Source organism: Nannobrachium achirus, assembly GCF_963921795.1.
Source record: "Nannobrachium achirus genome assembly, chromosome: 20".
NCBI classification, from domain to species: Eukaryota; Metazoa; Chordata; class Actinopteri; order Myctophiformes; family Myctophidae; genus Nannobrachium; species Nannobrachium achirus.
The window spans coordinates 9,285,286-9,307,785 of record NC_137827.1 but is presented as its reverse complement, the minus strand read 5'-3'; the positions used below and the strand labels follow the sequence as shown (position 1 = coordinate 9,307,785).

General features: G+C 44.3%; 2 protein-coding genes across 2 annotated transcripts in view; one reads left to right on the top strand and one right to left on the bottom strand.

Moving 5' to 3' along the window:
- Positions 1–22,500, top strand: part of sec23a (Sec23 homolog A, coat complex II component) — a 43,256-nt gene that overhangs the window by 6,735 nt on the left and 14,021 nt on the right. Inside the window, exons 6-12 of the mRNA XM_080750808.1 lie at positions 1–32; positions 229–373; positions 964–1,122; positions 1,920–2,035; positions 2,746–2,869; positions 2,972–3,052; positions 4,257–4,346. The exon at positions 1–32 is cut by the window's left edge and continues 45 nt beyond it. Of these exons, the coding sequence (XP_080606934.1) occupies positions 1–32; positions 229–373; positions 964–1,122; positions 1,920–2,035; positions 2,746–2,869; positions 2,972–3,052; positions 4,257–4,346 (747 nt within the window). The remainder of the gene's footprint in view (positions 33–228; positions 374–963; positions 1,123–1,919; positions 2,036–2,745; positions 2,870–2,971; positions 3,053–4,256; positions 4,347–22,500) is intronic.
- Positions 9,024–22,054, bottom strand: LOC308305433 (adenosine receptor A3; the record flags this gene model as incomplete). The annotated part of the gene is made up of 6 exons (XM_080750231.1): positions 9,024–9,291; positions 14,476–14,629; positions 18,420–18,613; positions 19,205–19,393; positions 20,209–20,503; positions 22,024–22,054. The coding sequence occupies 6 exons, from the start codon at positions 22,052–22,054 to the stop codon at positions 9,024–9,026; spliced, it is 1,131 nt and encodes a 376-aa protein (XP_080606357.1).

Sequence of the window (22,500 nt, the reverse complement as noted above, 5' to 3'; positions counted from 1 at the left end):
CCACAGCCCCCCCAGCAGCCCCTCTCTAACAGGTAACACACACACACGCGCACACACACGCACACACACACACACACACACACACACACACACACACACACACACACACACACACACACACACACACACACACACACACACACACTGTGTGTTGTGTTGTTGTTCTTGTTCCTCTTGCTGCTGCTGCTGCTGTTGTTGTTTTTAAGGTTATATTGTGACTGTCCTCAGGTTCCTACAGCCGGTGCAGAAGGTGGACATGAACCTCACTGACCTGTTGGGGGAGCTGCAGAGGGACCCCTGGCCCGTCACGCAGGGCAAAAGACCACTGCGCTCTCTGGGCGTGGCCATGTCCATCGCTGTAGGCCTGCTGGAGGTAGGGACTCTCTTAACCCATTCAGGCCGGGTACACATTTTAGTGTATGGGAGGGGCTTACAGTACATGTACAGTATGTATCAACATATTTGTTTTTGTAGGCTAATTTCTGATTTGGGCCTAACTATAGGTTAGGCCTAAATGGGATAAAGCACTGGTGCACAGCAGTGGTCCTCAACCTTTTCAGGCCGCGACCCACAAAAAAAATCATATTTGAAATCTGGGGGGTCCCCAGTTCAAATCTCTTAGTGCTCGTCAGGGTGGGGGGCCCCCACCCTGACGAGCACTAAGAGTTGAGGCATTACATTTTGTATAACACAGTTCTATTGTAAAAATAGTAGATCTACATGCAAGGCAATTTTAAGGTATTTGTACTTTACTTGAGTATTTCCAATTACCAGTACTTTTACTTCTACTCCACTACATCTCAGATCCAAATATTGTACTTTTACTCCACTACAATTATTTGAAAACTTAAGTTACTAGTTACTTTGCAGATATAAATTATAACACATAAAATAACCACTTTTCATCACTTGTGAATACAATGCCAGCACAGATCCAATTCCACACTCTAATCTCCCCCTCAGTGCACGTTCCCCAACACGGGGGCTCGTGTCATGACGTTCATCGGAGGCCCGGCCACCCAGGGCCCTGGCATGGTGGTGGGCGACGAGCTGAAGACGCCCATCCGCTCCTGGCACGACATCGAAAAGGACGGAGCCAAGTTCATGAAAAAAGCCACCAAGGTGAGGACTGGAGAGAGGTGTGTGGGTGTGGGTAAAAGCATAGACATAGAAAGGTAGACGCCTCCTTCGGCTAGGGGGCGTCACAGACATATAAAGCTAGACGCCTCCTTCGGCTAGGGGGCGTATGCATCTAGCAACCAAGGGAATCTTCGTCACTTCCGTGTTCATTGCTTCCGCGTGCGTCACACATACGGAAGTCGGTAAGCCAATCAGAGGCAGGTGGGGGCTGGTCTTTACGTATGCAGCCTGTAAGAACAGCTGAGCAGCGCAACATCGGAACTGGCTCTGTTGAAATGAATTGTGGTCCTTGGATAAGTCACGGAAAAGACACACTGTGATTGGCCAGTAGTCGCTTTGACTGACAGCGTTCCCTTGGTTTTTCCAGGAAGTCCGGGCTAGAACTTTTGCACATCGCTCCAATTAACTGCAGAGGCGAACGAGGCATCTAGCTCTTTATATCTGTGGGGGGCGTATGCATTGAGCAACTAAGGGAATCTTCATTCTTCATCGCTTCCGTGTTCATTGCTTCCACGTGCGTCACACATACGGAAGTCGGTAAGCCAATCAGAGGCAGGTGGGGGCGGGTCTTTATGCAGCCTGTAAGAACAGCTGAGCAGCGCAACATCGGAACTGGCTCTGTTGAATTGAATTGTCGTCCTTGGATAAGTCCCGGAAAAGACACGCTGTGATTGGCCAGTAGTCACTTTGACTGACAGCGTTCCCTTAGTTTTTCCAGGAAGTGCGGACTAGAACTTTTGCACATCGTGTGTGTGTGTGTGTGCGTGCGTGTGTTCCAGCATTATGAGGCGCTGGCCAACAGAGCATCGACCAACGGCCACATCATTGACATCTATGCCTGCGCTCTGGACCAGACCGGCCTGTTGGAGATGAAATGCTGCTCCAATCACACTGGGTAAATACAGTATCTCATCTTACTGGGTAGATGTCTAGTCCAGGGGTTCCCAAACTTTTTTGTCTCAGGGCACCCCATGAATATTTTTTTAATCCGAGGCACCCCTACATTATAATTTTCAATCCCAGCACCTTATATTTATAGCATATCGTTGTTGTCGGGTGGAACCTTGTGTGTCCAAAACCGTTCGTTTTGTATTTATCATCTATAAAATGTACTAAACTAGTGAAAACAGCAGATCTACAAGCACACAACGCCTCGCATCGCGAGGCGTTGTGTGCTTGTAGATCTGCTGTTTTCACTAGTTTTGTGGGACAGTCTTGTATGATGAAGCAGGGCTTTGCTTTACCAAAAGACGTACACATTTGAATTTTGAAACTTGGAGATACAAGGTTTCTGCCCGAAAGTGACGATATTTTAGTGATTATGTTGCGAGGAAAACGTTGAGATAATAGCCATTTTAGTTAGAACTGACTGAAAATAACTTTGTACTTCAAGGTTAAAATGATACTAAATATTTTTTCAAGTGTCCAAATAAATTCCAAATACTATCAAATTATCTCGCGGCACCCCTGGACTGCCGTCGCTGCACCCCAGGGTGCCCCGTCACCCACTTTGAAAACCTTTGGTGTAGTCTTACTGGGTAGATATCTAATCGTTCCGGGTAGATATCTAATCACACTGCGCGTGTGTGTGTGTGTGTGTTTCAGAGGTTACATGGTCATGGCAGACTCCTTCAACACGTCTCTCTTCAAACAAACGTTCCAGAGAGTTTTCACCAAAGATGTTCAGGGAGCCTTTAAGATGGCCTTCGCCGGAACCATGGAAATAAAGGTATTGTAAAGGTGTCTCTCTCTCTCTCTCAAACCCCTTCTTCTCCTCCTCCTCCTTCCACTGTTGATGCTGACAGACTCTTTGTTTGTGTCCACTGTCCAGACGTCCAGAGAGATCAAGATCTCCGGAGCCATCGGGCCGTGTGTGTCCCTCAACGCCAAAGGCCCCTGTGTCTCAGAGAACGTAAGTACCGTACCACTAGAGACTGTGCTAACACTCTACCACAGTCACTGCTTCTCACACATTGTCATGCCATGTACGACCCAAAATGGAATGGAAATGTGCTTGTGCCAAGGACCCCCATAATATGTTGAAAACAGCTGATATACAATCCCCCAAAACTATATATATCCCCCAAAACGTGTGTGTGTGTGTGTGTGTGTGTGTGTGTGTGTGTGTGTGTATATATATACCGTATTTTCCGGACTATAAGGCGCACTTAAAAGCCTTTAATTTTCTCAAAAAACTACAGTGCGCCTTATAGTCCAGTGCGCCTTATATATGGATCCTTCATTGACATTGACATTCCCTTTAGCACAGCTCCATCTGTTGGATGCATAACGCAACGGTAGCGTCTATTATGTGCGCCTTATAGTCAGGTGCGCCTTATATATGAAAACAGTTTTAAAATAGACCATTCATTGACAGTGCGCCTTATAGTCAGGTGCGCCTTATAGTCCAGAAAATACTGTGTATATATATATATATATCTATATCTATATATATATATATATATATATATATATATATATATATATAAAGTAAATTCCATTTGACGTGTTTAGAAAGTGTTTAAGATTTCGAAACGCATTTTTCTGGGGACCCCATGGAACCCCCCAGAGGACAGCTGGGGGGTCCCCCGACCCCACTTTGAGTGATATGAAAATTTCATATCACGATTATTGTGAGAAAAGAAATGATTTACGATATTATCGCGATAATCAAAATCCATTATCCTTGGGTGGAACATTTGCCAAAAAATAGCAGATCTACAGCTTGTAGATCAGCTATTTTTTTGGCAAAGACATTTGATAGAGAGTGAAAAAAAAGACTATCAAGTATATTATAAGTACTTTTTTTTTTACCAGTTATAGAGGGTTTAAACGGTACAGGATATGCAGCTCAGCAAATAAAAGGTGAATTGAACCCAGTGCATGACGGAGGACGATATCACGATAAATGCAATCGCCACGATACGATTATTGTGAGTGTTTTTTTTTTATCACAATATACGATAATATCGCTTCCCATCCCTAGTTGCGAGGCCTGAAGCGTCCCTTAGCTGTTCAAAACTCCACAACAGCCTCTTGTGTCTCATTGCTTTAAAGTATGTCCCTGATTGAAGGGTGGAGATTTGGTTGTAAAAGTTTGGTTTTGTTTGTTGCAGGAGATCGGAACTGGAGGAACCTGCCAGTGGAAGATCTGTGGACTGGACCCAACCACCACACTGGCACTATACTTTGAAGTAGTCAACCAGGTATTACACTATTATAGCATTTAACACACAACACAGCCAGGGGGATGTCTTTCTGCAAGGAAACACCCCAGCACAATAACATAGTGGCTAAAAGGAAAATGGCTACTAAAATATGTATATACATATTTATAAAAAATAGTCTTACTGTTACCTAGTGTACACACACCCAATATACTTCATTGACCTCCAAAAATAGCTCACAATGTGTCACATTGCGACAGGTTTTGAAGATCTGTTTCCTTTACATTCTATACCAGAATCTAGAAGGTTTTAATTATACATTAATTTCTCTCTATAGTCTATACCAAGTATTAAACCATACCTTTTACACAAGTTGTACAAACTGTGTTGAACATTGTGTGTGCGCGCGTGTGCAGTGTGTGAGTGAAGTGTTTGTTGATCAACCTCAGTCAATCTCAATGCTGGTGCAGTGTTGCCTTTGTACCAGCAGGAGGCGTGCTGGGGCAGCATATGGACAGTATGGTTTTACTAGATCAGTAGACAGTACTGGTCAAATAGTTTCTTTAGACCAGTGTGAAATGCTGGCTGGTTGTATTTGTATGGACGCAACCCTGACTTACCACAGCCAGCTACAGTACATCTCTACTTCTACCAAAACTCAGTGATGTTTAGTCTCACCTGCTCCTTGTTGACAGAATGAGGTGACACGAAACACGTGGAACCTGACATTATATTGTCACTATTGAAACGTGGTAAAGAGTGGTTAGGGTTAGGGTTAGGACGTGGTTCAATCCCTGTCCAGATAAAAACAGTACCCAATGCCTCCCTGCTTGGCAGTCGGCATCCAAGGTTGGATTGTGGGCAGGGGTGTCGCACCAAATTCTGGGCCCTGGGTACAAGGATTCACTCACATTTTGTGCTTAAACTATTGAAAAATAGCAGATATACAAGCTCACAGCGCGGCACCGAGTGCCGCGCTGTGAGCTTGTAAATCTGCTATTTTTGAAAAATCGTGAAAATGTGTGCAAGTCTTTGAATATTTCAAATCCTTCTAAGGTCTTTTGAAAAACCTCTGTTTCTATGTCAGTGGTGCTCAAACCTCTTCATGTGAAGGACCCCCAAAATGATATGTATTTGGCCACGGACCCCCATCTCAAAATATTTAGTTCCAGGGACCCCCCAGAAGCAAAATTTGAGTTACAATCGTTCACTTAAAAAAAATACATATATTCAAAGATTTGAACACATTTTCACGACTTTTCAAAAATAGCAGATCTAAAAGGTTGCAGCACGGCACTCGGTGCCGCGCTGTGAGCTTGTAGTTCTGCTATTTTTCAATAGCTAAATATTGAAGGCCCCTCCACCTTGGGCCCTAGTAACTCAGTCCCACTCCCCCCCCCAGTGTGACACCCCTGATTGTGGGTAAATCCCTGTGACATTACGGTGTCATGCCCAGGGGGTGTCGTGGATTAAAGTTCTCAGTCTGATTGGATTTCACTCATTTGGATTCCATAGAAGTCAGCATGTCTTCATGGCATGCTCAATGGAAGCATGCCATGCACCGCAAAATTGGTTATTTAAGATTTAGTTGACGTTATTTGAAGATGAAGGCATATATTGAAGTGGTCAAAGCAGGGTGCAGAATGCATGTTCAGTCATGTTCCAAAGGTTAACCCTCCTTTTCACGCCGTTTCACAAATCACGTATTAGGATAATAATGACAACATTATTATTATTTTATTTTTTTATCTTTATTTTTTCAGTCATAATTTGCTATAATCCATGGGGTGTACATAAAGCTGCCTCATGCTAGGTTGCAGTAAACAGTAAATGGGCTCCTGACCCATGGTGGGTTGGTTGATTGATTGATTTGATTATTACATAATCTGTGGGGAAATTTAGGTGTTATTGCAGCAACAGAAGCATGCATGAAACAAGAAAAATACATGTAGGAATATATCCAATCCATATCAAAAAAATATATTAATAGTTTTAGAACCACGATGTTTGGGTCCACCGACTACACATGTTCTGACCGATATTTTGTAAAAAGAAAAGTGTAAAATCTATAAATCAATTCAAAAAACTTTTGTATACTTATTACATTTTCTATTTGAAAGCATTAACTACGCAAACAAATAAATGTCAAAAGTGTGAATTAAGTATATGCATACGTTAAACAATATATGAAAAGTTAAATGATGCAATGAACAAGCAAACAAGTAACTATAGAATACACATATAACTTCATCTAAGTGATTACATTCTAAGTGATAAAAGGATTGTGATGCCATATTAACACATTCCCCGCCATTTAACAATACCTTCGTACTCTCCCCTGCCCCTGTCTCCATAGACTTCCACGTAATTCATAGTGCACGGATCATGCACACCCATGCACCACGTGTGTCCACATTGCTCACAGCTTTCAAACAAAAAAATCCGAATGGAAATCCGTTCAGGCATTCATGAGATAGCAGCCATTATGTTTTCCTAAAATGTAAACAAAGATGGCTGCCATGTTTGAAAGATGGGGTTGCTATGGGGGTTAAACATGCAATTTCGCGATTGCTATCATGCCTACTAAAGTTTTTGGGGTCCAAAATTTTTTTTTTTTTTTTTTTTCTTCTTTTTTTTTTGTTCTCTGGATTATCGGGCCTGGCGGGGAAAGACATTGAAATAATCTCGGGACTATCGGCCTGGCATGCAATGAGTTAAATAATTTACCTCCCCAAGGACCCCTGGGGTTCCCCAGACCTCACTTTGAGAACCACTGCTATAAACTACTGATTGATCATCACTATCAATAAACAGTATAAATGTAAAAAGTACCACCAGTGAATATATGCACGATGTGCTTCTATCTTCAATGATTTTGCGAGATATTACATGTTACTCTTACATGTCAAACGTGAATATGAGAATTAATAATATGTACAGTCTCAGCTTGCATTCTGCAGTATCTGGATACTATTATGTACAGTGAATATGAATATAATGAGTATTATATACAGTCTATGAACAATGAATATACAACAAGTCAACAGTGTGCATAAATACACCAGAGTCCAGCAGGAGTAATCTGAATAATACAAGAATACAAGAACACTCGCCCCAAAACACGCCTGCTCCGTGTCAAATCCGGCGACCTCGGAACTGGCGCCACCAGTTATTCCTAAACATAACCTCAGTAAAACTATGCCTAACCCTAGCCTTATTCCTAACCTTAAAACAATTACAGGAATTCAGGAACCGCTGGGGATGAGTGTTTCACAAAAAAAATAAAATGGGGTCGACAACACAAGATATCTGTCTAAAGTAAACCAGTTTTCTGGTCTGTGGAATGACAAATAAGAGCACTATTGACCTATAATGTGTTGTTTTCACTGTTGCTACACTAAATACATAAAATAACAAGTGTGAACTGTGAAACCATAGTCATATTCATAGCTATTAGTGATGCGCGGGTCAGGTTTTTTTCATAACCCGCACGACCCACAGCCCGCACGAAACGTAACCCGCCCGCGCCCGCCCCGCAGAACAATATACAAATCAACAAATCCGCCCGCCCCGCAACCCGCATTTAAAAAAAAGATGGTATATCATCTCCAGAATAGCTCATCTGTATATGGCTCTTCTAAGTACCCAACGTCGCTTTACAGAAAGGTTTACAGTAGCACAATATTGTCATGGGCTAAATAAACAAACGTGTTGTTCAAATTGGGGTTTAGCCTAAAAGACATTCATTCAAAGACGTTCATTCTCTCTGGGGCATCGTCGGGGTAAGAATGGCGTTTCAGGTTTAATGTCAATCATATTTATACAGCGCAGACAGCAAAAGACGGACAATATTACATTCTGTTGGTTATTGATTAATCACCAGATTGGAGAGATGGGATCATGGGAGCGACTCGAGGTGAGCGTGGTTGGTTCATTCAGTCAAAAAATCCGTCTCACTTACGAAAGTTGTGTTTCAAATTGTATCCGTTGACTGGCTGGTTATATAACTTAACCGACACAAAGTATTTAGCTATAAACGGACTTGTGGATGACAGAGACACATACGGTAAGTGAAATCCTGATCAGCGACGCGCTGAATTGTTTGTGCATTCTTCTGCTGTGCTCACGTTGTGTCAAATGTTGGCAAAATGCGGTTCGCGGGCCGAACAGGAGCGGAATTGGGACGGTCCTCGCACCAAGGAGCGGAGGAGAAACCTCGCTCCTCTCTGGCGCATTTTAAAACTTGCTCGCTCGCTCATGCTCGTATTCAAACGTTGTATTCTTATTCTTATAGGCCTACTCTTATTAAGAATAAAAGACAAATAAGAACAGATGATTATTCTTATTTATTTTTTGCACATGAGAGTAGTGATAACCCGCCCGCCCGCCGCCCGCCAATATTGAGTCTCAAACCTTGACCCACCCACCCGCACGCAGGCGGGTTGGCGGGCGGGTGGGGGCACCGGGTCGGCCCGCGCATCACTAATAGCTATATACGTAGGTATTTGGCACAAAAAGAAAAGTTATCGCAACAGAAAGCGTTAAATTAAACGGTAATTCAAATTTCACCCATGATTTTATAATGGATGATTTATTTACCTTACGGGCAAGTGGGCATGACCTTTTGGCAAGTAGAACATGACCTGTACTTGCCCGACGGGCAAGTGCCTCTGAGACCTTAGTGTCAACCCCCGGGTTATGAAGACGAGCGTGTGATTATGACCCCGACTGTGGTGACGGGGGAGGGGTCATTCTGATGGGCGAGGCTGGCGACGCCTGTAAGGACGCCGGTGTTATTCTGATGATGGGCGGAGCTGGGGGTGGCGGGTCCGGTTCGGCTGACTGTGGTGGCGGCAGCGGCGGTAGTGGCGGTAGTGACGTCGTGGAGGTCTTTGCACTCTGACTGGCCGAGTCCAAGCGGAGGGCGGAGCTACGTGGGCGGGCCACCGTGCCAAACACCCGGCAGAGCTTGGACAGACTCCTCCTGAGAGCACACCTGTACCTACTGACAGATAGAGAACACACCTGTACCTACTGACAGATAGAGAGCACACCTGTACCTACTGACAGATAGAGAGCACACCTGTACCTACTGACAGATAGAGAGCACACCTGTACCTACTGACAGATAGAACACACCTGTACCTACTGACAGATAGAGAACACACCTGTACCTACTGACAGATAGAGAACACACCTGTACCTACTGACAGATAGAGAGCACACCTGTACCTACTGACAGATAGAGAGCACACCTGTACCTACTGACAGATAGAACACACCTGTACCTACTGACAGATAGAGAGCACACCTGTACCTACTGACAGATAGAGAACACACCTGTACCTACTGACAGATAGAGAACACACCTGTACCTACTGACAGATAGAGAACACACCTGTACCTACTGACAGATAGAGAGCACACCTGTACCTACTGACAGATAGAGAGCACACCTGTACCTACTGACAGATAGAGAACACACCTGTACCTACTGACAGATAGAGAACACACCTGTACCTACTGACAGATAGAGAACACACCTGTACCTACTGACAGATAGAGCACACCTGTACCTACTGACAGATAGAGAACACACCTGTACCTACTGACAGATAGAGAGCACACCTGTACCTACTGACAGATAGAGAACACACCTGTACCTACTGACAGATAGAGAACACACCTGTACCTACTGACAGATAGAGAACACACCTGTACCTACTGACAGATAGAGAGCACACCTGTACCTACTGACAGATAGAGAGCACACCTGTACCTACTGACAGATAGAGAACACACCTGTACCTACTGACAGATAGAGAACACACCTGTACCTACTGACAGATAGAGAACACACCTGTACCTACTGACAGATAGAGAACACACCTGTACCTACTGACAGATAGAGAACACACCTGTACCTACTGACAGATAGAGAGCACACCTGTACCTACTGACAGATAGAGAGCACACCTGTACCTACTGACAGATAGAGAGCACACCTGTACCTACTGACAGATAGAGAGCACACCTGTACCTACTGACAGATAGAGAGCACACCTGTACCTACTGACAGATAGAGAACACCTGTACCTACTGACAGATAGAGAGCACACCTGTACCTACTGACAGATAGAGAACACACCTGTACCTACTGACAGATAGAGAGCACACCTGTACCTACTGACAGATAGAGAACACACCTGTACCTACTGACAGATAGAGAACACCTGTACCTACTGACAGATAGAGAGCACACCTGTACCTACTGACAGATAGAGAACACACCTGTACCTACTGACAGATAGAGAACACCTGTACCTACTGACAGATAGAGAACACACCTGTACCTACTGACAGATAGAGAACACACCTGTACCTACTGACAGATAGAGAACACACCTGTACCTACTGACAGATAGAGAACACACCTGTACCTACTGACAGATAGAGAGCACACCTGTACCTACTGACAGATATAGAGCACACCTGTACCTACTGACAGATAGAGAGCACACCTGTACCTACTGACAGATAGAGAACACACCTGTACCTACTGACAGATAGAGAACACACCTGTACCTACTGACAGATAGAGAGCACACCTGTACCTACTGACAGATATAGAGCACACCTGTACCTACTGACAGATAGAGAGCACACCTGTACCTACTGACAGATAGAGAGCACACCTGTACCTACTGACAGATAGAGAGCACACCTGTACCTACTGACAGATAGAGAACACACCTGTACCTACTGACAGATAGAGAACACACCTGTACCTACTGACAGATAGAGAACACACCTGTACCTACTGACAGATAGAGAACACACCTGTACCTACTGACAGATAGAGAACACACCTGTACCTACTGACAGATAGAGAACACACCTGTACCTACTGACAGATAGAGAACACACCTGTACCTACTGACAGATAGAGAACACACCTGTACCTACTGACAGATAGAGAACACACCTGTACCTACTGACAGATAGAGAGCACACCTGTACCTACTGACAGATAGAGAGCACACCTGTACCTACTGACAGATAGAGAACACACCTGTACCTACTGACAGATAGAGAACACACCTGTACCTACTGACAGATAGAGAACACACCTGTACCTACTGACAGATAGAGAGCACACCTGTACCTACTGACAGATAGAGAACACACCTGTACCTACTGACAGATAGAGAACACACCTGTACCTACTGACAGATAGAGAACACACCTGTACCTACTGACAGATAGAGAGCACACCTGTACCTACTGACAGATAGAGAACACACCTGTACCTACTGACAGATAGAGCACACCTGTACCTACTGACAGATAGAGAACACACCTGTACCTACTGACAGATAGAGAACACACCTGTACCTACTGACAGATAGAGAACACACCTGTACCTACTGACAGATAGAACACACCTGTACCTACTGACAGATAGAGAACACACCTGTACCTACTGACAGATAGAGAGCACACCTGTACCTACTGACAGATAGAGAACACACCTGTACCTACTGACAGATAGAGAACACACCTGTACCTACTGACAGATAGAGAACACACCTGTACCTACTGACAGATAGAGAACACACCTGTACCTACTGACAGATAGAGAGCACACCTGTACCTACTGACAGATAGAGAACACACCTGTACCTACTGACAGATAGAGAGCACACCTGTACCTACTGACAGATAGAGAACACACCTGTACCTACTGACAGATAGAGAACACCTGTACCTACTGACAGATAGAGAACACCTGTACCTACTGACAGATAGAGAACACCTGTACCTACTGACAGATAGAGAACACACCTGTACCTACTGACAGATAGAGAACACCTGTACCTACTGACAGATATAGAGCACACCTGTACCTACTGACAGATAGAGAACACCTGTACCTACTGACAGATAGAGCACACCTGTACCTACTGACAGATAGAGAACACACCTGTACCTACTGACAGATAGAGAACACACCTGTACCTACTGACAGATAGAGAACACACCTGTACCTACTGACAGATAGAGAACACCTGTACCTACTGACAGATATAGAGCACACCTGTACCTACTGACAGATAGAGAACACACCTGTACCTACTGACAGATAGAGCACACCTGTACCTACTGACAGATAGAGAACACACCTGTACCTACTGACAGATATAGAGCACACCTGTACCTACTGACAGATAGAGAACACCTGTACCTACTGACAGATAGAGAACACACCTGTACCTACTGACAGATAGAGAACACACCTGTACCTACTGACAGATAGAGAACACACCTGTACCTACTGACAGATAGAGAACACCTGTACCTACTGACAGATAGAGAGCACACCTGTACCTACTGACAGATAGAGAACACACCTGTACCTACTGACAGATAGAGCACACCTGTACCTACTGACAGATAGAGAACACACCTGTACCTACTGACAGATATAGAGCACACCTGTACCTACTGACAGATAGAGAACACCTGTACCTACTGACAGATAGAGAACACCTGTACCTACTGACAGATAGAGAGAACACCTGTACCTACTGACAGATAGAGAACACCTGTACCTACTGACAGATAGAGAACACCTGTACCTACTGACAGATAGAGAGAACACCTGTACCTACTGACAGATAGAGAACACCTGTACCTACTGACAGATAGAGAACACCTGTACCTACTGACAGATAGAGAACACCTGTACCTACTGACAGATAGAGAGAACACCTGTACCTACTGACAGATAGAGAACACCTGTACCTACTGACAGATAGAGAACACCTGTACCTACTGACAGATAGAGAGAACACCTGTACCTACTGACAGATAGAGAACACCTGTACCTACTGACAGATAGAGAACACCTGTACCTACTGACAGATAGAGAACACCTGTACCTACTGACAGATAGAGAACACCTGTACCTACTGACAGATAGAGAACACCTGTACCTACTGACAGATAGAGAACACCTGTACCTACTGACAGATAGAGAACACCTGTACCTACTGACAGATAGAGAACACACCTGTACCTACTGACAGATAGATAGAGAACACACCTGTACCTACTGACAGATAGAGAACACCTGTACCTACTGACAGATAGAGAACACAACCATGAATAAAACGAGAAACAGGGGAAGGATCCTAGTAAAATAATCCCCATAAAAGAAATGTATCTTTGTTTTACCTCTCCTCTGTTATTTTCTTTAGTGATCAAGCTCACAGCTGTGTGTGACTGTGTGCGTGTGACTGTGTGCGTGTGACTGTGTGCGTGTGACTGTGTGTGTGTGACTGTGTGTGTGTGACTGTGTGTGTGTGACTGTGTGCGTGTGACTGTGTGCGTGTGACTGTGTGCGTGTGACTGTGTGCGTGTGACTGTGTGCATGTGACTGTGTGTGTGTGACTGTGTGTGTGTGACTGTGTGTGTGTGACTGTGTGCGTGTGACGGTGTGTGTGTGACTTTGTGTGTGTGACTGTGTGTGTGTGACTGTGTGCATGTGACTGTGCATGTGACTGTGTGCATGTGACTGTGTGCGTGTGACTGTGTGTGTGTGAGACTGTGTGTGTGTGACTGTGTGTGTGTGACTGTGTGCGTGTGACTGTGCATGTGACTGTGTGTGTGTGACTGTGCATGTGACTGTGTGTGTGTGACTGTGCATGTGACTGTGTGTGTGTGACTGTACATGTGACTGTGTGTGTGTGTGACTGTGTGCGTGTGACTGTGTGTGTGTGAGACTGTGTGTGTGTGACTGTGTGCATGTGACTGTGTGCGTGTGACTGTGTGCGTGTGACTGTGTGCGTGTGACTGTGTGCGTGTGACTGTGTGTGTGTGACTGTGTGCGTGTGACTGTGTGCATGTGACTGTGTGCATGTGACTGTGTGCATGTGACTGTGTGCATGTGACTGTGTGCGTGTGACTGTGTGTGTGACTGTGTGCATGTGACTGTGCATGTGACTGTGTGCATGTGACTGTGTGCGTGTGACTGTGCGTGTGACTGTGTGCGTGTGACTGTGTGCGTGTGACTGTGTGCATGTGACTGTGTGCGTGTGACTGTGTGCATGTGACTGTGTGCGTGTGACTGTGTGCATGTGACTGTGTGTGCGTGGTGCATGCTTACATCTGTGCCATGGCGTTGATCCAGGGGTTGAGGGCGGCTGTGGACAGGGCCATCCAGGTGGACAGAGCAGAGAGCAGCGGGGGGACGTCCTCTCCTCCCAGGGTCTCACAGAAACACACCGTGATGTACGGCAGCCAGCAGGCTAGCAGACACACTGTAACACAACACACTGTGATGTACGGCAGCCAGCAGGCTAGCAAACACACTGTAACACAACACACCGTGATGTACGGCAGCCAGCAGGCTAGCAAACACACTGTAACACAACACACCGTGATGTACGGCAGCCAGCAGGCTAGCAAACACACTGCAACGCAACACACCGTGATGTAGGGTAGCCAGCAGGCTAGCAAACACACTGCAACGCAACACCCAACTCACTTTTAACTAATTAAAAATTCGAATTATTCTGCTTCACCACTTAAAAGAGCACTTCACCACATTATCTTCATACCAGTAAGACGCTCTAAAGGGCGAGAAGCAACCTCAACCTAAACTGAAAGGTTGTGCTGAATCAACTGAGACTGACACAATATGTCCATATATGTCCAAGCATTCCCAGATATGGGCTTAATATTGATAACATCAGGGATCTCCATGTATGGGCATAAAAGGGACAAGGACAAAATCCACTCGCGACAACCACATTGACAACTACTACTTGTTGTCAGTGTCATAGAGGGGAGGGGGAGGAGGGAATGTGTTATACACAGACTTGCCTATTTCTCCTTTAATATGGACAAATATTTGAACATGGGCTGAAAATGGGCCCACATGCTCTCTTAACTCATTGAGTGCCTATCCCGAACTAGTTCGGGATTATTATCGCATCCCAGAGTGCCTATCCCGAACTAGTTCGGGATATAAAAAAAAAAAAAAAAAAAAATTGAAACATTTTTTAAAGAATTTTTTTTTTTGGACCCCATCAAATCTAGTGAACATGATTTCAATCGCGATTTTGCATGTTCCACCCCCATACAACCCCATCTAACATACAGGGCAGCCATTTTTGTTTACATAACATGTAAAACATAATGGCTATTATCTCAAGAATGCCTGAACGGATTTCCAATCGGATTTTTTTGTTTGAAAGCTGTGAACAAACTGCACAAATCCACTCCAATGCAATCCAGGATTGCATTGGATTTTTTTAGAGCTCATTCTTCTCTGTTTTTTTCCCATGCATGAGGTGTGCAAGGTTTAATCGTGGCTAAATTGCCGAAAATAGATCTTCTAAAATGCTTGGTAGCCAATAGCTAACTTCAAGCTAACTTCATTCTCTTCCTGTACATGCACAAAGGAAAGTGTTCTGGCAAGTCATGGCTCCAGGGCTTGGGCATGCATTACCAGCATATCTCTATTATTCTATGGCCACTGGGCGCCCTCTAGTGGTGATAGGGTGGCACTAAATGAGTTAACTCGTTACTTTATTTGTGATTATTAGTGTGGTGGGTTTGAACTCAGTAAGACAGCGGCCATACACAAGTTTGCGTCTCAGTGAAATGTTCTGGGGACGGCCTCATAGGTCGAACAGTGTCGGCAGGTTAGATAATCCCCCGCGTCACGGTTACTGAGGTTAGGATTAGGGTTAGGGTTAGAGTTAGGCATAGTTTTACTGAGGTTAGTATTAGGGTTTGGGTTAGAGTTTGGTGGTCGATCCAAAGGGTGTTCGACCTAATGACATGTTACCAATGTTCTTGATGGACAAAATGTGTTTTAACCTCCCGCTGCCTATGGGAGCTAATGTTGGATGTGTTGTCATTCCAGAGTGTTTAGAGGCACAGTGGTCAGAAGAAGCCATAATCTCTGTAATGAACACCTTCCACCATGCTAGGATGTTCTGTACCAGAAACCTCTTATCTCCATATTCAGACTTTTTGTGTCTTTTTGTAAATCAACGCCCCACTTGGTATTACTACAGTGTCACACAAAATATCAAAAGTAACAGATCCACAAGGGAGCTTGTAGATTTGAATTGACCTCATTCACAAGTCTTATCCCTTAGCCCTAAACCTCTTTGCCTTTTATTACTATTTGAAAACACATTTTAAAATACTTCAAATAGCCGTTCTACATCGAAACATTGTGAGCTTGAGATCAGCTATTTGTAATATGTTTAAATCTTTTTCAAAATAGTAAAAAATTACAAAAGAGTTTAGGCATGGACGAAAATAGGGCCCCTTACATCGTCATTGAAAAATAAATGTTCTGGGGTTCTGGGAAAGATTGATACAAACGCTGTCAGTGGCGGATTCATTAATTGATTAATTCCAGGAGGTGAATGAGTTAACATACAATGCTTGTTAACATACAGCACTCTTTAGCACACAGTGTTCGTTAACAGTGTTGTATTAAGGCTATTAACAATTGTGTTGGCAAATTGTTGTAAGGTTTTTAATTAGTTTTGTCGTAAGATTATTACATTGATTACTTTTTCAATTAAGCAAATAATCGAGAAACCTTTTTAATAACAACTGTAAAAAGAAATATCACATTTTCGACTAAACAGATTAGTCTAGAGTTTAACATCTTAAGCCCCATTTCATATTATTTCTACTTTGTGGAATCATAACTTCTATCTGTACTTATGAGTGGTGCTCCTTCCAGCACTGTGTTTGTCCCCCAAACAAGAAACAATATTTTCCATGACGTTATGAAAACTGCATGGCAGCCGCTGGAGATTTTTACGAGCAGAGATTAGCGGGAAGCAGCACCAAGGCCCTGTCTGTCCTGTGTAATGCCCAGTTAGCATACACACACATGGACACACACACACACACACACACACACACACACACACACACACACACACACACACACACACACACACACACACACACACACACACACACACACACACACACACACACACGCACGCATACACACACACGCTAAACCACAGCAACCATGGAACCTTGTTTGTTTTAGAAATTACTCCATCTCTCTGGGTTAAATAGCACACAGGCTGACATTAGACTACCTCTGTGGATCAGATAGCACACAGGCGGACATTAGTCACTTTGTTCTGTTATGATACTAGGAATATTAGGAATGCCATAAAAACAAAAGGACCTCCATGAATTCAAGGCTTCATGGGGTGTGCCATTGATTTGTTTGGGTGAACTACTCCTTTTTAAATGAGCTTTAAATTACATTTGCCATCATTTTACTATCAAAACCTCCACCGGCTGTCTGTCAGTCTGTCCGTCACGTCACACTTTTACCCTACTCATATCTCCGCCACCGTTGCCCTTGATTTCTCACATGGCCCTCTTCTAGCAATTTTTGCAAAACACATTTTTGGACATTGTTCCTACAGATTTTGCCCTAAAATCACGCAAAGCGGTACACAGTATCTCTAAAGTCATGTCATCAACATGGATCTGTCCCATTTCCCATATTCCCTCCTGATCGGCTACGATTGCCTTCTAAAGTTTCTGTATGCGACCTGACGGTCGCTTATCTCCCGATTAGGGAGTCTTACTGGTTTAGTATTTCTCAATATTGAAACCGCGACTTGGTGACAACGTCTATGTGCGGCCGACTTGGACATGATGTCCGTTGATTGGTCATCATGATGATGTCACCCTGACAACCATAACAAGACCACAGCATATCCGTCCACTGACTGGCCGTCCCTTCGGACTGTAGGATCTAATCGTAGGCTCTCTGGGAGATGGGATCCGCACGTGTTATAGGTGCGCTCGGACATGGAGACTGACCTGAGGTGGCCACCATCACCACAGAGCTCCTGAAGTAGTTGTTTAGACTGACCTGAGGTGGCCACCATCACCACATGGAGACTGACCTGAGGTGGCCACCATCACCACAGAGCTCCTGAAGTAGTTGTTGAGACTGACCTGAGGTGGCCACCATCACCACAGAGACTGACCTGAGGTGGCCACCATCACCACAGAGCTCCTGAAGTAGTTGTTTAGACTGACCTGAGGTGGCCACCATCACCACAGAGCTCCTGAAGTAGTTGTTGGCGGGAACGTAGAAACAGTGCTGGTCGTTGCACATGAACGTCCCTCGCCTCATCTGCTTCCTGGCCACGTAGACGATGTACCCGTAGAGGGCGCACATGAGCAGGATGGGAACCATGATCCCCAGGACCATGAAGGTCACGTTGAAGACCCTATAGGTAGAGATGGACCCTTACCATTTCTTTCCCTATGATGTGATAAATTACATGCCATTGTCTCAGAATGTCATCGACTGGCATACTCTAAGATACCAGCATTTTAGGCAGTTATCGGCACAGCTCCTCCGATACCGCAGTGGTTTTCAACTGGTGGTCCTGGGACCAGCTACATGATGGAGAGTTGGTAACCAAATGGACCCTTATAGATCTTTAACTCTTAAGGCCCATTCCCACTGGGCCAAAAAAATATCTTTCTCCAGATATTTTTCCATTCAAGTGGATGGTATATACAGATAAAAAAAATATCTATCACAGATAAAAAGAATATCTGTGATTTTGTCTTTTTTTTATCTGTATCTACCATCCACTTGAATGGAAAAATATCTGAAGAAAGATTGTTTTTATCTGTTATCTGGCCCAGTGGGAATGGCCCCAAGAGTTAAAGATCGCTCTTGAGAAGCTAAATCTCATCAAATGGTGGTCCGTGGCTCAAATGCTGAATAAATAGTGGTCCTAGATATGAAAAAGGTTGAAAACCACTGCGATACCGGTATATCGGAATCGGGGAAAACTACTTTTATTTACCTGTACTGCGGCCTGAAGCTGGGCACGCACAGGAACTGTGTGGGGCTGTAGACGTAGCGGCTGCCCACGCCCACTAGGGGCAGCGCGGCCGCCAGCAGGCACAGCGCCCACGCCACAGCCAGCGCACCGCGGGTCCGCCGCGCCGTGCACATCGACGGGAAGCGCAGCGCGAAGCAGATCTCTGTGAACCTGTGGCCAGTGGTGGGAAAAACACTCACATTTGTAAAAGTATCAACATTACGATGTAGAGATACTCTGTTACAAGTCTGGAATTCACTATGTAGGCTACTTGAGTAAAAGTACAAAAGTATTGGCATCAAAATGTACGTCCAAAGTACCAAAAGTAAAATGACTAATTATGCAGAATGTCCCATTTCAAGTTTTCAAATGTATAACATTTTTTGGAAAATAGCAGATCTACAAGCTCACAATGTGTCGCATTTCACATGCATCACTGAAGTGGTTTGTACTGTATGTTTTGTAATAATAATCAAAATCTACAAAGTAATGACAACTTTTAGTGACTAAAGTTGTAAAATAATTTACATTTTTGCCTCTGTCATGTAGTGGAGTAGAAGTAAAAGTATTGAAAATTGGAAATACTAAAGTAAAGTCAAAATAGTAATACCTAAGAATTGTACTTAAAGGAGTAGTTCACCCCCAAAATGACTTGTTTTCTTTTTTTGATCACTCACCCTATGGAGACTTGGTTTCAATAATGTTTTTTTTAGTTGTTGTCCCATTCCTAAATCAATAATTTGATTATAATAAAGTTACCCTCATTGATTCCGGAAAGGAGACCGTCTCCATCCAGAATCAATAGGAGTACATTTATCAATGGGCCTACAAAGAATGTCCTCAAATTATTGGCTTAGAAATGTGACAAAAACAAAAAGAATATTATTGACCTCAAGTCTCCATAAGGTGAGTAATCGATAGGAACAATTTGGGGGGTGAACTACTACTTCTTCAGTAAATCTACATAGCTACTTTCCGCCACTGACTTGTGGACGGTGGACCAGGCCACGGACTGCAGGGACCCCGCCTGGAGCAGCATGTAGAGGAAGCCGCTGCCCTGGCACAGGGCGCCCTCGCTGGCGTAGCCCTCGCCCCTCTGGCGGAACAGGGCGTTGTGGGCCCCGAAGGGCAGCGCGGTCAGGCCCAGCGCCAGATCACTGAGGCTGAGGCTGAGGGTTGGAGCCAGCGTGGCCTCGTCGTGCAGCTCTCTGTTGAACAGCAGCACCAGCAGCAGCAGCAGGTTCCCACACACCGAGCACACGCTGGACAGCAGCATCAGACCTGGGTAGAGGAGTGGCAAACCTTACACTAGGGATGGGACGATGTGAACATTTCATATCACGATTAAGCGCGGTTGCCGCGTCCTAGTAAATCATTTTCAATGAGAGGCGGGCGGTTATTTTGTCCGCGCGGAGAAGTTTAGGGACGGCGAGATGAGCGGGCACGGTCCCGCGAAATCCCCGTGCACATGCTCGTTCGTGCGAGAGCTGGATTGTGTTCCTCTTTGTGAAATACCGTGCAGCGTTTACTCGCTGAGCGAGTGTGTTTGCGTGTCTCACCGCGGCGCGGCCCCCGCTGATCCGTGGGAGCCCCCGGCCGCAACCACGCTCTGTCTGCAAGGCCCTTTATTGTGACCAAAGAAATCAAGATTTACAATATTATCGCGATAATCAAAAATAATATCCCTCAAAATCAGTTATCCTGGGGCGGAACATTTGCCCAAAAAATAGCTGATCTAGAAGCTCACAACGCGTCACAACGCAATGCATTGTAAGCTTCTAGATCGGCTATTTTTTGGCAAAGACATTTGGTAGAGAGTGAAAAAAAAGACTGTATCAAGTACGTTTTACCAATAGAGGGTTTAAATGGTACCGGATATGCAGCTCAGCAAATATAAGGTGAATTGATCCCAGTGCATGACGGAGGACGATTTCACAATAAATTAAATCTCCACAATAATATCGCTTATCGTCCCATCCCTACCTTACAAACGTATGCATTGACATCGGCTCTGCTGCATATGCATCACGGAACTGAGGGAATATACATCACTTCCGCGAGCATCGCTTTCGTGTGGACCAGCCCTTCAGGGGATGGGATGGTCACGTGATGCTCAATGTTTTCGTTTGTACAGTAGCTCCATTAGCTTGCAGATGGCAGGCAGAGGGAGACATTGTCTGGGGCTGCTGTGCAGAATGTTTTTACCAAGTTGCTTATTCTCCTAACCTATAATGTTTTAAGATACACATTTTAGTGTGCTGATTAAGTTTACAATGACTAATACACAGTCTGGACGTCATCCTGAATGACATTAAAAACGGAGTAGCTCTATAATTAAAAACATTTTTTGGAATCTAGTGTTAGGAATGCCCATATGATTACCACGGATAAGCTCTAAAAGTGTGAAAAACGTATTTTTTATTTCACTGGGTCTTTAAGGCAGGACCTCTGCACACATCCAATCCATCGCCTATTTTCAAATGGCCGAAATGTGTACAGGGCAATCCACTGATCGACCTTTTTTTAATCGATTATAGAAAATGTTTGCTTTGAATAAAACTGATCGATGTTAGGGGTGAGAGATTGAAAAATTCTATTTGGGGCATAGACAAAATAATTCAAACAAGAAAAATGGATGTAGTCAATGATAAAACATTTATTCGAATCATTTCCGCAACGATTCATTGATATAATATAATATAATCAATCATAATATATAATAATATCTTGTTTATTTGATTAATTGGAAAAGTAATCAATTGAATAGCGGCCAAGAAAACAATGGTTATGTTCAGCCCTACCTGCATAGACCAGTGGGACCACTGCCTCCATACTGGACAACCTGGAGCCTCACTGACCCCAGAACAGCTGTATGGAAACAACATGTTAACATCTGCTTTATAACTGACCCCAGAACAGCTGTATGGAAACAACCTGTTAACATCTGTTTATAACTGACCCCAGAACAGCTGTATGGAAACAACCTGTTAACATCTGTTTAGAACTGACCCCAGAACAGCTGTATGGAAACAACCTGTTAACATCTGTTTAGAACTGACCCCAGAACAGCCTGTTAACATCTGTTTAGAACTGACCCCAGAACAGCTGTATGGAAACAACCTGTTAACATCTGTTTTATAACTGACCCCAGAACAGCTGTATGGAAACAACCTGTTAACATCTGTTTAGAACTGACCCCAGAACAGCTGTATGGAAACAACCTGTTAACATCTGTTTTATAACTGACCCCAGAACAACATCTGTTAACATCTGCTTTA